Source organism: Salvelinus fontinalis, chromosome 12 (assembly GCF_029448725.1).
Source record: "Salvelinus fontinalis isolate EN_2023a chromosome 12, ASM2944872v1, whole genome shotgun sequence".
Classification (NCBI taxonomy): domain Eukaryota; kingdom Metazoa; phylum Chordata; class Actinopteri; order Salmoniformes; family Salmonidae; genus Salvelinus; species Salvelinus fontinalis.
The window spans coordinates 38839014-38856913 of NC_074676.1; the positions used below are offsets into that span (position 1 = coordinate 38839014).

Sequence of the window (17900 nt, forward strand, 5' to 3'; positions counted from 1 at the left end):
CGTTATCCCTTTCATGCCCTGCTTCCACTCCACGTCAACAAGAGATCATCGAAATTGCAACAAGCGGTTCTGTGAAAATGTCATTTAAAAATCAGAAGCCACGGGCAGATTCCTGGATTGGGCTACGCACAGAGTATCCTGCCTTGGCAAATCGTGCTGTTAAGACACTGATGCCCTTTGCAACCACGTACCTATGTGAGTGTGGATTCTCGGCCCTTACTAGCATGAAACCCAAATACAGGCACTGACTGTGTGTGGAAAATAATTTAAGACTGAAACTCTCTCCAATACAACTCAACATTGTAGAGTTATGTGCATCCTTTCAAGCACACCCTTCTCATTAACCTGTGGTAAGTTAATCACAATTCTTGATGAACAAATAAGGTTTTATATGTAAGATGGTTAAATAAAGAGCAAAATTCTTATTATTATTATAATATTATTTGTGCCCTGGTCCTATAAGAGCTCTTTGTCACTTCCCACGAGCCAGGTTGTGACAAAAACTCACTCATTCTTTGTTAAATAAATGTATTGTATAGTGTGTGTGGCAGGCATACAATGATGGCAAAAAACAACATTTGAGAGTGTGCTGACCCTGGTGCTAGAGGTGGTACGCAGCTGTAGGTTGAATGTTTGAAACGGTACGGGACTATAAAAAGGTTTGGGATCCACTGATCTAGACAATTGTTCTGACAAACAGCGGTCTCAAAAATCATGAGAATTACTACTGGTAATGTACCCTCCCATACTCTTGTGGAAAAGGCTAATCTACTTACACTTAGCAACAATCCCACCTCCAATGTCACAAACAAAAGCGTTTCACCGTGTAGAGCACCATACAAAAAGCCCATGGTAAGTCTCATCGAAACAAGGACTACAACACTGGCTTTTTCTTGGATCTTGTCAGCTCAGTTTTCCACTGTCATTGGTCTACAGAGCGTGCGACTCACCGAGTTGATGTTGACAGTCGTCGCGATCTGGCTGACTGGGGAGGACTGGGTGGCTGTGGAGGCAGTGGTGGTGGCCAGGGGCAGGGTGATTAACCTGATGCCCTGGGGCAGGGCTTGCTGCTGCAGGTCATTGAGCACTTGGGCCTGGGACTGCGCTGTCAGCTGGCTAAAGAAGGCATACTGGGATAGCTGCTGCTCCAGAGTCAAGGCGTCCATCGCCACTGCCTGGTAACAATACAGGAAGGGAAAAAAGCTTGAACTTAACCTGAAAACGAAAACAAGGAATTCAACACTGTTATAACAGGGTTACAGTAGCTAGCAAAATAACGTAAGAGCGTTTGGTAACTTTAAAACTATAATTTAAGCAAGCTTGCTAACTGAGGTGAAACAATTACATTATATCCAATTAGTTAGCTACCGCACTGCTCTTTGCTCGCAAACGAAACACTGACAAAACTGATGTTGGCTCAAATAATACGTAAAATGTCTAAATGTAAGCATCATCTTCCCAAGTGTACTATAAAAAATAAAGTGGAAAAATATACATTACCTATATTGTCATCTAGTAAATAGCACCCAGATGAAGACTGATAAAAATGAATGAATCACCTTTTACTGCGCTTCCATTTCAATATATTACAAGAGTGGCTAAATATCTTGTTAAGATCTAGTTTTCACCCAGCGACGCAAAGGCTTTAATACGTTATAGAAAGATTCTCAGTTCATGGACAGAACAACAAACATTAGAGACTGGTGCCATGGACAGAGAAAGGTTTATCGTTTCAGATTTGAAAGCGTTGCACACTGAGCATTGTTTGTGATGTCATGCCTTCCTTGAGCAATTGAAAGCTCCAAATTACTCTGGAGGGATCTTGCTAGCTGAGTCATTCCAGGAAACAAGGCCAAACTACACCTGGTAGGCATCACTTGCTCATCTCACATAGGGATTTAGCCATGTATATAGGGCAGCAGGTAGAATAGCAGTTAGAGCATTGGTTCAGTAACCAAAAGGTTGCTAGTTCGAATCCCCGAGCCAACAAGGTGAAAGGCAGACCCTGGACATGGCCCAACTCTCTGAAGGGTGTCTCAAGGAAAGTTGAGATGTGCAAAACACACATTTTCAATTCACACATGTGTATTGAAATAGGACAAATATAAAATCACCCACTAAATCATTATTATATACACACTGAACAAAAATATGAACGCAACATGTAAAGTGTTGGTACCATGTTTCATGAGCTGAAATTAAAGTTCACAAAAATGTTCCATACACACAAAAAGCTTATTTCTCTAAATGTTGTGCACAAATTTGTTTACATCCCTGTTAGTGAGCATTTCTTCTTTGCCAAGATAATCCATCCACCTGAGAGGTGTGGCATATCAAGAAGCTGATTAAACAGCATGATCCTGACACAGGTGCACCTTGTGCTGGGGACAATAAAAGGCCACTCTAAAATGTGCCATTTTGTCACAACACAAAACCACAGATGTCTCAAGTTGAGGGAGAGTACAATTGGCATGCTGACTGCAGGAATATCCACCAGAGCAGTTGCCAGAGAATTTAAATGTTAATTTCTCTACCATAAGCTGCCTCCAAATTAGTTTTAGAGAATTTGGCAGTACGTCTAACCAGCCTTACAATCACAGACCACGTGTCCTGTATGGCGTCGTGTGGGCGAGCGATTTGCTGATGTCAACATAGTGAACAGAATGCCCCATGGAGGCGGTGGGTTTATGGTATGGTCAGGCAAGAGCTATGGACAACGAACACAATTACATTTCATCAATGGTAATTTGAATGCACAGAGATACCATGATGAGATCCTGAGGCCCATTGTCGTGCTATTCATCCGCCACCATCACCTCATGTTTCAGCATGATAATGCACATCCCCACGTCGCAAGGATCTGTGCACAATTCATGGAAGCAGAAAATGTCCCAGTTCTTCCATGGCTTGCATATTCACCAGACGACATGTCACCCATTGAGCATGTTTGGGAGGCAGTGTGTTGCAGTTCCCACCAATATCCAGCAACTTCACACAGCCATTGAATAGGAGTGGGACTATATTCCACAGGCCATAATCAACTACCTGATCAATTCTATGTGAAGGAGATGTGTCGTGCTGCATGATGCAAGTGGTGGTCACAGGTACTTTTCTGATCTATGATGGTCAAAAGGTATGTTTGACCAACAGATGCATATCTGTATTCCCAGTCATGTGAAATTCATAGATTAGGGCCTAATTTATTTAAATGTAATGTTCATTTTTTGTTCAGTATAAATTGAAAATACTACTACCAGTTCTCCGTTTGAAGTTTTAGTGTCGAGATAAAATACATATCTGCATAGGCGTTCAGCGAACTCCAGCACCTTTCTCTCTCAGAATTAACCTGGTTGATTAAACAATCTAATGAATCAAAATGTTCTATCATGCTTTTGGCCCTTTAAAACATCAGGGTAAAATCCCATTTTAGTTAGAGATTAACTGAAAGTGATATCCCTATGTTAAAAACGACTTGTTACAAACCTCTGTTAAAGTTCAATAATATCCCTGCTGAATGCGACAGTAGAAATAGCCTCTCACCTGGATGTTGAGAGGGGGCGATAGGGTGGGGGAGAGCTGCTGCGGGGACTGCTGTGGGTCGGCGTTTAGGGTTAGGGGGACAAGGGTGGACTGCCTGCGCTGGGCCGTCACGGTAGGCTGAGAGGTGGTTGGGATCCCTGCCAAGACAACAGGACAGGCATCAGTGGCTCTTCTTTTGGGCATTGCTGTGCAATGTAACATTGCTAGGGGGTTTTCACAACTACATTGTACAGATTTTCTAGTGACTTGTGCTGTATATGTTTATGATATGCATGCATCCACTTATATGCCAATCCCTAAGTAAGTACCAATCACTAAGTAATAAAGTACCTATCCATCTACCTATCTAGCTTTCAGTAGCATGACAAATGGCATTTCTGGTGAAACTTGACGCATAATCATTCTGTGAAATTGACAGTAGTGAAAAGGTTCACCTACTACCTCAGAGAATCTAGTCTGCATTTTAACTAAAGATGCTCAAGGAGCCATAAATAAATAAGTGGAGCCATCCATATTCCTGCCAGCTATCTGTGCATGTTCCTTCAACAGCATCTTTTCCCAGATACCGGGGGGTGGGAAAAAGTCTAGCCAAGACGTTCAAGGAGCTCCAGTGTCTGTAGGTAGTTTGATGCAACATTTTGCAGGGTAATGGGAAACACCTTACAAAGACAATATAGTTGTGTCACATGATTATCATTGTACTCCATGCAGATATTACGTTAACAGGTTATTCTTCTTAGGCATGTAGACTATTGCCAAAGTTAGATTTTTGGATGTTATGTCCAAAACAAATTGCTCAAATGGTAGAAATGGTGCTGCATGGAGTTCAGGAAGGTTTTGTACATAAACCACCAGTAAAACAGTGGATCACAAAATTAACTTACAGATACAGAACTTGCTTGTTAATGAAAAACACAGAGATTATCCTTGGTTACATTATCAGAATTTCAAATAAATAAATAAATAAATAAATAAATACATATATATATATAGCTCAAAAAAATAAAGGGAACACTTAAACAACACAATGTAACTCCAAGTCAATCACACTTCTGTGAAATCAAACTGTCCACTTAGGAAGCAACACTGATTGACAATACATTTCACATGCTGTTGTGCAAATGGAATAGACAAAAGGTGGAAATTATAGGCAATTAGCAAGACACCCCCCAAAACAGGAGTGATTCTGCAGGTGGTGACCACAGACCACTTCTCAGTTCCTATGCTTCCTGGCTGATGTTTTGGTCACTTTTGAATGCTGGCGGTGCTCTCACTCTAGTGGTAGCATGAGACGAAGTCTACAACCCACACAAGTGGCTCAGGTAGTGCAGTTCATCCAGGATGGCACATCAATGCGAACTGTGGCAAAAAGGTTTGCCGTGTCTGGCAGCGTAGTGTCCAGAGCATGCAGGCGCTACCAGGAGACAGGCCAGTACATCAGGAGACGTGGAGGAGGCCGTAGGAGGGCAACAACCCAGCAGCAGGACCGGTACCACCGCCTTAGTGCAAGGAGGTGCACTGCCAGAGCCCTGCAAAATGACCTCCAGCAGGCCACAAATGTGCATGTGTCTGCTCAAACGGTCAGAAACAGACTCCATGAGGGTGGTATGAGGGCCCGACGTCCACAGGTGGGGGTTGTGCTTATATATATATATATACACACACACACACAGCCATTCACGTTTGGGGTCACTTAGAAATGTCCATGTTTTTGAAAGAAAAGCACGTTCTGTCCATTAAAATAACATAAAATTTATCAGAAATACAGTGTACACATTGTTAATGTTGTAAATGACTACTGTAGCTGGAAACGGTAGATTTAATGGAATATTAATGGGTTCGATTACAGGCTCAAAATGGACAGAAACAAAGCTCTTTCTTCTGAAACTCGTCAGTCTATTCTAGTTCTGAGAAATGAAGGCTATTCCATCGAGAAATTGCCAAGAAACTGAAGATCTCGTACAACGCGGTGTACTACTCCCTTCACAGAACAGCGCAAACTGGCACGAACCAGAATAGAAAGAGTGGGAGGCCCCGGTGCACAACTGTGCAAGAGGACAAGTACATTAGCGTGTCAGTTTGAAAAAGACACCTCAAGTCCTCAACTGGCAGCTTCATTAAATAGTACCCGCAAAACACCAGTCTCAATGTCAACAGTGAAGATGCGACTCCGGGATGCTGGCCTTCTAGGCTGAGTTACAAAGAAAAATTGCAAAAAAAAGCCATATATCTCAGACTGGCAAATAAAGAAAGATTAAGATGGGCAAAAGAACACAGACACTGGACAGAGGAACTCTGCCTAGAAGACCAGCATCCTGGAGTCGCCTCTTCACTGTTGACTTTGAGACTGGTGTTTTGCGGGTACTATTTAATGAAACTGATGCTCCAGATACTCAACTAGTCTATAGAAGGCCAGTTTTATTGCTTCTTTAAATCAGAACAGTTTTCAGCTGTGCTAACAATTGCAAAATGGTTTTCTAATGATCAATTAGCCTTTAAAAATTAAAAACTTGGATTAGCTAACAACGTGCCATTGGAACACAGGAGTGAAGGTTGCTGATAATGGGCCTCTGTACGCCTATGTAGATATTCCATAAAAATCATCAATTTCCAGTTACAATAGTCATTTACAACATTAACAATGTCCACACTGTATTTCTGATCAATTTGATGTTATTTTAAAAACGGACAAATATTTTTTTTGCTTTTCTTTCATAAACAAGGACATTTCTAGGTGACCCCAAACTTTTGAATGTATATAGTAGTAGTATATATATTTATTCATATTACATACACAAAATGTGCCACATTCATTTAGCCATTGATGGCTTACCGTGGCTGGCAGCACTGATGCCTAGGAGGGTGAGGTTGGTGGTCAGGTTGCCCGTGCTGTTGGAGGTGCTAAGGGAAGGAAACACCAATGTGTCGCCTGTGTCCAGCGGAGTGGGCAGTGGTGGGGGGAACTGGATATTGGTCAGATCGGGCAGGGAGCCTCCTGTGTTGAGAGTAGCCGGGATCAATGACATGTTCCCTTCCTGATCAGGTGATGGAAATATACTAGAGGGGAGAAAAATATACTTGAGGGGAGAAAGAACAGGGGTACACATGACCTAAAACAGCACATGGCAAAGGTAATCCATTCTGAATTATTTTTGCTTGTTTTCATGAATTATGACATTTTTCTATGCCTTGTGTGGAAATGTCAGTTATCTGGTGTCATAGGTCCTCTCTCAGACAGACACACTTTCTCTTCACAGAGTAATCTTTGAACATAATTATGGCCTGGATAGTGGCCTGGATAGTGATCTTTCTCACAGCACCTTTTTACAGTGTATGGTCCTGCCGGTATACCATATTTAGATTTATGAATGATAGGATGTGCAGTAAGTACTCACTTGATCCCAGGGACTTCACAAGACTTGGGTCTTGAGTCGTTCTGAAAGGCAAAGCACACTTAGCATTTAAAAAAATCCCAAAATTGTGAGCAAGCACTGATATAACAACTAGGCTTCATGTTCGCTCCTCTACCTTTTTGTTACCCCACTGTGTATCCTTGTCTGCGCGTGATTCAGACTCCTCAGTCCCAGGAACTGTAAGCAGCAGCACTGAATGGTGAAAAAGCAATCGGATAATGACCAACAATTGAAGGCACTCATTTAAATTCAACCCACATTGCAGTATTTTTAAAGTAGTACTTTTCCTGTAGTGAAATTAAGTTGCTTAATGTTTTTTTAGACACTTAAAACATCAGGTAGAGCTCAATGGCAGGTAGCTAGATGCTTCCCGTTTACAGAATATCACACAAATGTGTGTCACCACAATATTATTGATCCGTTTTCCATGCATTCTTGAGTAATATCAATTACAAATCAAAATACGACACCAACATTTCCCTCATCAGAAAGCAGTGGTTGGTTGTACACAAGGTGATAGCGTCACAGAAAGAGAATAGTTGCTCCAACATGGACAAAACCTGTTAGCTAGTGGAACCTGGGATGGAAGTTAAGGATTTTGGGCACTGGCCAGTCGGCTAGTGGAGCATACATTTTACTAGCCAGGGTCCGAAATCTATAACATGCGATATTTGAAGACAACATGTCACCAGCTGGCGTGCTAGATGGGCACATTTTCTAATAGCCCGGTCTAAAAAGTAAGAGTCAGTGCCTCCCGAGTGGCGCAGCGGTCTAAGGCAGATGGGCACAGCTTGTCATTACCGGGAGTCCCATAGGGTGGCGCACAATTGGCCCAGCATCGTCCGGGTTAGGGGAGGGTTTGGCCGGGGGGGGTGGGGGGCTTTACTTGGCTCATCGTGCTCTAATGACTCCTTGTGGTGGGCCGGGTGCCTGCAAGCTGACTGGTGTCGTGGAAAATTGCAAGATTATGTTATAGTGCTTGTAAGATTACATTATAATCTTTGTATTGCATTAGAATGGTTGTTTTATTCGACAGAATAGAATCTGTCGACTATTGTGTGTTTTCCACTGAGGATGGGCCTCTATGAGATAGCACTGACAGAGGAGATTTACCATGTCTTTGGCCAATAAAGCCTAAAGAGCAGTCCAGATAGTGAGGTAATGTTTTTGTACTATGAAGTACCAGGAACGAGATTAGAACCTCATTTTAGAGACCAAACTGAGCGATAATTTATAGCGAATGCAATCTGGCTAAGGGATACTCCTTTCTCAAATAAAAGGCACTTTGTGAAGAGATCTGTGGTTCGTCATGTAAATTGAGAGGGGTGTATCTTGGCTATAAAAGATCTTTGCATTCGACTGTAGGGCCTCTCAGAATTCATTATAGAGACTGAATTGATCTGAGAGTCAAAGGGCTATTGTAAAGCTCATAATATTATTAAAGATGAAATTTAAGTATAACTCTGACTGGTGTGTGGTTCGTAACTCTCCTCATTTGGTAATACAGGAAATTGCTATGACACTGGTCGTCAGTTGAACGGTGTTTCCTCCGACACATTGGTGCAGCTGGCTTCCGGGTTAAGCGTGCAGGTGTTAAGAAGCGTGGTTTGGCAGGTCATGTTTCGGAGGACGTATGACTCGACGTTCACCTCTCCCGAGCCCGTTGGGGAGGGAATACTTCATTTTTTTAAGTAACCATAATAATTAGGATTAATTTCCATCCCTGAGTGGAACCCAACCCACTCATGTAATACATGATCCAGAAGACTGTGGCTTACCCTTTCATGGCGACATGTGGATTCTAGGGATGCATGATACAGTTGAAGTCAGAAGTTCACATTCACCTTTGCCAAATACATTTAAACGTTTCACAAGTCCTGACATTTAATCCAAGTAAGAATATCCTGTTTTAGGTCAGTTAGGATCACCACTTTATTTTAAGAATGTGAAATGGCAGAATAATTGCAGAGAGAATAATTTATTTCAGCTTTAATTTCTTTCATCACATTCCCAGTGGGTCAGAAGTTTACATACACTCAATTAGTATTTGATAGCACTGCCTTTAAATTGTTTAACTTGGGCCAAACATTTTGGGTAGCTCCCACAATAAGTTGGGTGAATATTGGCCCATTCCTCCTGACAGAGCTGGTGTAACTGAGTCAGGTTTGTAGGCCTCCTTGCTCACACACACATTTTCAGTTCTGCCCACACATTTTCTATAGGATTGAGGTCAGGGCTTTGTGATGGCCACTCCAATACCTTGACTGTGTTGTCCTTAAGCCATTTTGCCACAACTTTGGAAGTATGCTTGGGGTCATTGTCCATTTGGAAGACCCATTTGTGACTAAGCTTTAACTTCCTTACTGATGTCTTGAGATGTTGCTTCAATATATCCACATAATTTCACTTTCTCATGATGCCATCTATTTTGTGAAGTGCACCAGTCACTCCTGCAGCAAAGCACCCCCACAACATGATGCTGCCACCCCGCTTCACGGTTGGGATGGTGCTCTTCGGGTTGCAAGCCTCACCCTTTTTCCTCCAAACATAACGATGGTCATTATGGACAAACAGTTCTAATTCATCAGACCAAAGGACATTTCTCCAAAAAGTACTATCTTTGTCCCCATGTGCAGTTGCAAACCGTAGTCTGGCTTTTTCATGGCGGTTTTTGAGCAGTGGCTTCTTCCTTGCTAAGCCTTTCAGGTTATGTCGATATAGGACTTGTTTTACTGTGGAAATAGAAACTTTTGTACCCGTTTCCTCCAGCATCTTCACAAGGTCCTTTGCTGTTGTTCTAGGATTGATTTGCAATTTTTGCACCAAAGTACGTTCATCTCTAGGAGACAGAACGCGTCTCCTTCCTGAGCGGTATGACGGCTGCGTGGTCCCATGGTGTTAATACTTGCACACTGTTTGTACAGATGAACGTGGTACCTTCAGGCGTTTGGAAATTGCTCCCAAGGGTGAACCAGACCTGTGGTCTATATAAAAATGTAAAAAATTCTGAGGTCTTGGCTGTTTTCTTTTGATTTTCCCATGATGTCAAGCAAAGAGGCACTGAGTTTGAAGGTAGGCCTTGAAATACATCCACAGGTACACCTCCAATTGACTCAAATGATGTCAATTAGCCTATCAGAAGCTTCTAAAGCTATGACATCCTTTCCTGGAATTTTCCAAGCTGTTTAAAGGCCCAGTCAACTTAGTGTAAGTAAACTTCTGACCCACTGGAATTGTGATATAGTGAATTATAAGTGAAATAATCTGTCTGTAAACAATTGTTGGAAACATTACTTGTGTCATGCACAAAGTAGATGTCCTAACTGACTTGCCAAAACTATAGTTTGTTAACAAGAAACTTGTGGAGTTGTTGAAAAACTAGTTTTAATGACCCCAACCTAAGTGTATGTAAACTTCAACTGTATATCGGAATCGGCCGATATTATCTAAAAATGCCAACATCGGCCTCCCGGGTGGCGCAGTGGTCTAGGGCACTGCATCGCAGTGCTAGCTGTGCCACCAAAGACTCTGGGTTCGCGCCCAGGCTCTGTCGCAGCCGGCCGCGACCGGGAGGTCCGTGGGGCGACGCACAATTGGCCGAGCGTCGTCCGGGTTAGGGAAGGTTTGGCCGGTAGGGATATCCTCGTCTCATCGCGCACCAGCGACTCCTGTGGCGGGCCGGGCACAGTGCGCGCTAGCCAAGGTAGCCAGGTGCACGGTGTTTCCTCTGACACATTGGTGCGGCTGGCTTCCGGGTTGGAGGCGCGCTGTGTTAAGAAGCAGTGCGGCTTGGTTGGGTTGTGTTTCGGAGGACGCATGGCTTTCGACCTTCGTCTCTCCCGAGCCCGTACGGGAGTTGTAGCGATGAGACAAGATAGTAATAACTAACAATTGGATACCACGAAATTGGGGAGAAAATGGGGGGGAAAAATATATATAATAATAAAAAATAGCCAACATCGGTATCGGCTGATGTCTAGTTTAATGCCCGATGTGCAAAACCGATGTCAAAGCTGACCTGCATACCTATATAACGAAGGTGCATGACGTAATGACGCCATGTAAAATTTTGCAATATACGTACAACAGAGCATTCCTAAAACTAGCCCACAATGTCTGATGTGTGGATCGAGGTAAAATCCATTAAAGCCAAGATAAGAGTATTCATTGCCCTTGACAATCAACCGTTCTCTGTCGTGGGTGATGTTGGCTTTCGCCGACTTGTTCGAGCACTGGTTAACACTACCAAGTGTGCTTTTTTCCCGATGTTGCTCTAGCGGAGTTACACAGTAATAGCGTAAATGCTATTAGCTTCACGACATACATACATACATACTTTGGAACGCCGTTTGGGTCTTTGCGTGTCAAAAAGACAGTAGCATTTCAAAGCTGTACAAAAAAGTCTGGAAACACCGTCCGTGAACGATGCGTTTACAATACCGCGCTGGTAATAAAGCATAATTTGTTCGACCGCAACTTCTGGGGTAGCTAGCTTTAGTTTGGTACCTAGCTTGCACCAATACAACCAGCCTGAAAACAAAGACCAGTAGAAACTACAGTCCTATTCATTATTCTTAACAATGATTTAGGAATCATTGTGAGTAAGTATTAGCTAGGTAGCCACTTGTTCGCCAATTGAAACTGAACTTCAGTTCATGAAAATAAATTGCTAGCCAGCAACTTAACCCGGTTGCCCAAAGCTAACGTTATAAGCAGCCAGCAAGCTTTATCTGGTTAGTGAGGCTCGACCAGAAAGAGTTATAAGTTGTGAAGCTAGCTACAATAAGGATTAGGCACAATGGTGGGATTTGCGGTTAGCCTTCAAAATAAAAGTATTGACAGTGATGCAAACTAATACAAATAGTAGAATTATGCCATACTTTTATTTTTAAGGCTAACCACAAAGTCCACTATTGTGGCTAGCTTCACATAGATAGGTCCGACTACCATCAAATAAAAACAGCATTAGGATTATTTTAGATGACACCTTGCTATAAAGTTAGCTAGCTAACTGAAACAGATGGAATTTTGCTATGTTTTTGGGGAAGAACATTGTTTGCATCCATGAGCTAGCTAGCTTTTATTTTTTTACTTTACCAGCATCATAGCATAAATATCGATGAATTGTTGTGACAAATGAAATACGAGTGATCGTGTAATCAATGTGTAAAATTAATGAACGCGTTAAATTATGTGACATGCAGTCGTATTTAGGTCCTGATTGGTCAACAAACTTATTTGGCACGTCAAATAAGTGTTAAATAGTATATATTTTGACATGCAAAGACCCAAACAGCGTTCCATAGAAATCCTGGTTGAGAATGAAACTACTGAACAAATATACAATGAAACACAGCAAGTAAGTGAAACAAATAGGTTTTGATTGTTTTACTGGTAAATGGGGAAATACGTAAATGCCAACAAAATAACTTTTTGGTCAGTGTGGTGTGTGTAACCTTTTATTTAACTAGGCAAGTCAGTTAAGAATAAATTCTTATTTACAATGACGGTCTACCCCGGACGACGCTGGGCCAATTGTGCAGCGCCCTATGGGACTCCCAATGACGGCTGGATGCGATACAGCCTGGATTCGAACCAGGGACTGTAGTGACGCCTCTTGCACAGATGCAGTGCCTTTGACCGCTGCGTCCCTGTGTGTGTGTGTTAACCATTTAACTGTACTAGAATGCTTACAAGGCCACTAACATTTTAAATATCAGTATCGTTTTTTTGTCAAGGAAAATATTGGATATCGGTATCAGCCAAAAATGTAATTTCAGTGCATCACTAGTGGATTCATGCATAAAGTGGTACAGGCCTGAATAAATAGAAGCTGTTCCGTGTCCATGTATCCTGGATCCTCCATTACCTTGTTTAGGCTGGAGCTCTTGTGAACCCCCTGCAAATGAGTCCTGGGGCACAGGGTTCATGGCGCTCTGGTGTAGGGCTGAGTCGGAGTTCGTCCTGTGGCATTAGAATGAAGTGAAAGATCAACAAAATCTCTGGCCCCTATTCCCCAACCACATATGTGCCATGGTATTTTTCAGACTGGGTCAAATACATTTAAGTTGTTAAATTAAGCATGCAAAAAAAAAAAAAAAAAAAAAAAAGCTATATACACGGGCATTGCATAACCTGTGCGTTTCCTGAATGTAGATGAAATTGCTCCCAACCCTAGTTTTTCCTAATATGAAGTCGTTGTTAATGGCCTACCTCCTCCAACTGGTATCCGGTGGGGGTGAGAGGTACACTGAGCCATAGGGGCAGCTGTCAATGTGAATCTCAGTTAAGGACAAAAAAAAAAATATATATATATATTTTTTTATATATATATATATATATATATATATATATATATATATATATATATATATATATATAAATAAATAGCTGTGAAATATAAAATCTTATGTAAATGTATATTTGAATGGTCAAGTTAACTGTCAGTATTCATTGACTAAAGCGCAAAGTCTACCTAAGAATTATCCAACAATGACAACACGCTGTTTTAATACTAATCAAGTCAAATTGTTGTAAAGACCACTGTGGTCTACTCTAAAATAAGCCGAGTCAGAGAGGAAGAGGCAAAGCGAGAGGGTTTACTCTGCCCAAAAGGTCAAAGTGTCAATTTGGTTAAATTTTTTTTCTTCTAATTTCTAATTTGCTAAGTACGGCTTATTGGATCGAATAGAACTTTTGTAATGGTTAGGTTTTTACGAATTAACTGATATAAGTGGATGTACATGGAATTTTGGCAACTTAAATTTAAAATAAATAAATAACTATATTTATGTTGCCTGTTGTTCATGTGCTTATCTGCCCTTTCATTGGCTAGAATGGTCCCACCTGATATCGCTTTCCATCTTAGAGGACATGCATTTCCATTGTTAGTGCAGTCACAACTATCTTGTCAATATAATAGATAATCTTTGGCTGAGTGCAGAAGAAGGATATCTGGCGGCAATGTTTGTCCACAGAGAGGGGCCGGCGGTGCGGGGAGGTGATGCGGTTCCGATCGCGGTAAACGCGGTCCACCAGCCCGTGATGCCTGGTCGACCGACTGCTGTCCAAGGTGGAATTCTGGACAGGAAACGCAAAAAATCAACCATATGAGAAACATTTGTCATTTGAAGCATACATACAAAAAAATAATACAATTAAAATGTCTTTGTATAATATGGTGGAAATGTATTCTTTTAAAAAATGGGTCAAGCTATGGGCCCTCATACACATTCTCAAGTTAGCAAACATATTACAAAAATGGAATGCCATGATATAGAAAGCAATGACATAGGCTACTTGTGTCTTCTTAAAGGCCAGTGCAGTCTAAAACGTGATTTTCCTGTTAAATAAAAATAACACACTCAACATAAAAACGCAACTACTTCAAAAGAGTTACAGTTCATATAAGGAAATCCGTCAATTGAAATGAATTAGTCCTTAATATATGGATTTCACATGAATGGGAATACTGTTGGTCACAGATACCTTTAAAAAAAAAAAAAGTACGGCCGTGGAACAGAAAACCAGTCAGTACCTGGTGTGACCATTTGCCTCATGCAGCGCACCATCTCCTTCACAGAGTTGATCAGGCTGTTGATTGTGACCTGTGGAATGTTGTCCCACTCCTCTTCAATGGTTGTGCAAAGTTGCTGGATATTGGTGGGAACTGGAACACACTGTCGTACATGTTGATCCAGATCATGCCCATACCATAACCCCACCATGCAGTAATTCTTTGGTTGTGCAAACCGACTGTCTCATCAGCTGTCGGGTGGCTTGTCTCAGACAATCCCACAGGTGAAGAAGCCGGATGTGGAGGTCCTGGGCTGGCGTGGTTACACGTGGTCTGCGGTTGTGAGGCCGGTTGGATGTACTGCCAAATTCTCTAAAACGATGTTTGAAGCGGCTTATGGTAGAGAAATTAACATTAAATTCTCTGGCAATAACTCTGGTGGACAATCCTGCAGTCAGCATGCCAATTGCACACTCCCTCAAATTGAGACATCTGTGGCATTGTGTGACAAAACTGCACATTTTAGAGTGACCTTTTATTGTCCCCAGCACAAGGTGCACCCGCGTAATGATCATACTGTTTAATCAGCTTCTTGATATGCCACACCCATCAGGTGGATGCATTATCTTGGCAAAGGAGTAATGCTCACCAACAGTGATGTAAACAAATTTATGCACAAAACTTTTGCGAAATAAGCTTTTTGTGCTATGGAACATTTCTGGGATCTTTTATTTCGGCTCGCTTTACATGTTGCGTTCATATTTCTTTTCAGTACATTTTTACACTATGATGTTGGAAAAAAATACTGGGAAAATTATGATAATGCCCTTTTAAAAAGAACACCTGCAATCTCTGCCTGTTTTGGTAGGATGGAGTTTTGGCCTGCCTGGTGACATCACCAGGTGGTACATTTGTTAATAAGAGAGTTCCAAACCTCTCTGCCAATAACAGCTAGTCCCCCCCCCCCCCCCCCCCCCTTCTACTCAGACCACTCCCATACAGTCATTTAAAACAGAGTAAGGTACTTAAATTGTTACCCAGAAATTATTTGATATGGAGATAAAAACTGCTTAATTGGACCATTAAACATTCAAGATGGGGTGAGGGTGTCTGATTCTCAATGTTAGCTTCCTTCTGAGACGGTTGGTCCCAGAAAATGCAGTGTATCGATACCGATACGCCAGGACACGTCTTCAAAATTGTAAAATACTAAAGTAGTGTCTAGTGTTTACAGGAATCCAATTCAAGGTAACGCGAGGGTAAAACAAAATCATGGAAGCTTTCAAAGACTACATTTCCCTCAGCTGAGACTGATTTGCATCATTAAACATTTTTTTAAATATTTTTTTTTAAAACCAACTGATAGAGAAGCTGAGAGCTCACCTGAAAAGGCAGGTCAATGTTGCTATTTCCAATCTGATTGACATTGGGCAGTGAGCCTCCATAGTACTGTCCGCGATTCTGCCCTAGTTGCAAATACTGGGTCTTCTGTAACTGCAACTGTGCAAAGTAAAATTGCATGAAAGCATGAATGTATGATTAAACTGATAAGTCTACATGAAAAATCACATTCCAAAACAGTTGATATACAAGTTAAAGTGCTAAAGATAGAATGGACCACATCTAAAAAAAGGACAAATTAAATAAGACATAGGTTAGCCAGCAGATCCAACACCTTATGCTTGCTTAAAGCTGCACTAGAGGGTCAGACAGACCGTTTGCTTAAATTAAGACACCGCGGAACCAGCGCAAGATTTGGTTCAGAATACATACCTCAATCCAGGGATGAATTCCAAAATGGCTGCTGTGGCATCTGCTACCTAGCATGAGGACGAAAAGGTCAGTTTTCGGAAAAACTAGCAGTCGGTATAACATTTGGGATAATGGGACAATTGAGTACAACGCATTTCTTATCCCTCGCGCCGGCGCTGCAGTGTCTTAATTTAAAGGGAAACTTCAGGATGTTGGCAATGAATCATTTATCTACATCCCCAGACACAGATGGACTCAGGGATACCATTTTTATATATCTCTGTGTGCAGTTTTAAGCTCAATACCTAACTGACGTAAACTCAATACTGGAAGTCTTTGGTAACTGCTAGCATGCTCCTTTTGAAGATACTCTTCAAAAAGAGGTAGGGTTTCAGATGTCGAAAAATGGGCAGGGACTCCACTGTCCTAACTTTTGGGGGAAGCTTGTTCCACCATTGGGGTCAAGAGGGGGCCAAGAGACCAGAGGTGGCAGAACAGAGTGCTGCTCCATAGGCAAGCACCAGGGTCTTGAAGATGCTTTGAACTTCGACGGGAAGCCAGTGGAGTGTGCGGACGAGTGGGGAGACAAGGGAAGGTTGAACACCAGGGGGGCTGCGGCATTCTGGATAAATTGCAGGGATTTGATGACAAGCAGGGAGCCCAGCCAACAAAAAGTTGCAGTAGTCTAGACAGGAGATTAAATGTGTCTGGATTAGGAACTGCGCCGCCTCCTGTGTGAGGTAAGGTCATACTTTACTGATGTTGTAGAGCATGAAACTGCAGGAGCAAGTCACTGCGTTGATGTTTGCAGAGAATGGCAGGGTGTTGTCCAGGGTTACACCAAGGTTCTTTGCACTCTGGGAGAGGGTCACCGTGGAGTTGTCAACCCGTGATAGAGGTCTTGGAGCAGGCAGACATTTCCCGGGAGGAAGACCAGCTCTGTTTTGTTGAGCTTGAGGTGGTTGGCTGACATTCCCTCAAAGGAGGAAGAAGAATAGTTGAGTGTCTTCTGCATAGCAATGATAGGACATACCATGTGAGGATATCACAGAGCCGAGTGACTTGGTGTAAAGAGAAAAGAGGACCTAGAACCGAGCCCTGGGGGACACCAGTAGTGAGAGCACGTGGTGCAGACACAGATCCTCTCCACACCACCTTGTAGGAGCGACCTGCCAGGTAGGATGCAATTCAGGGGTGTGCAGAGCACGAGACGCCCAACCGTGAGAGGGAGGAGTGGAGGATCTGATGGTTCAGTTTGTCGAAGGCAGCGGATATATCTAGGAGAATGAGAACAGATGAGAGAGAGTCAGCTTTGGCAGAGCGGAGTGCCTCTGTGACACAGAGGAGAGCAGTCTCAGTTGAGTGAGCCACCTTGAAGCCTGACTGGTTAGGGTCAAGAATATCAATCTGAGCGAGATAACGAGAGAGTTGGTCATAGACAGCATACTTAAGTCTTTTGGAAAGAAAATAATTTAGGGATACTGGTCTATAGTTTGACAGAGGGGTCGAGTGTTGGTTTCTTGAGGAGGGGAGCGACTCTAGCCATCTTGAAGTCATAGGGGATGCAGTCAGTGGTCAGCTGATGAGAGAAGTGAGGAATGGGAGAAGATCTCCAGAGATGGTCTGGAGAAAGGAGTCAAATGGGCAGGTTGTGGGGTGGCCGGACATCACTAGTCCCA

At 42.4% G+C, this 17900-nt stretch overlaps 1 protein-coding gene across 3 annotated transcripts in view; it reads right to left on the minus strand.

The window, feature by feature from the left end:
• LOC129867363 (CREB-regulated transcription coactivator 1-like) overlaps nucleotides 1-17900 on the minus strand; it is a 31440-nt gene that overhangs the window by 11352 nt on the left and 2188 nt on the right. For 2 of the 3 annotated variants that reach the window (XM_055940715.1, XM_055940716.1), the window contains exons 2-10: nucleotides 15853-15969; nucleotides 13906-14033; nucleotides 13167-13226; nucleotides 12823-12917; nucleotides 7069-7145; nucleotides 6936-6976; nucleotides 6374-6597; nucleotides 3541-3677; nucleotides 951-1175 (exon numbers count right to left, since the gene is read on the minus strand). In XM_055940715.1, the coding sequence (XP_055796690.1) occupies nucleotides 951-1175; nucleotides 3541-3677; nucleotides 6374-6597; nucleotides 6936-6976; nucleotides 7069-7145; nucleotides 12823-12917; nucleotides 13167-13226; nucleotides 13906-14033; nucleotides 15853-15969 (1104 nt within the window). The remainder of the gene's footprint in view (nucleotides 1-950; nucleotides 1176-3540; nucleotides 3678-6373; nucleotides 6598-6935; nucleotides 6977-7068; nucleotides 7146-12822; nucleotides 12918-13166; nucleotides 13227-13905; nucleotides 14034-15852; nucleotides 15970-17900) is intronic. The other variant, XM_055940717.1, reaches the window with a different exon arrangement.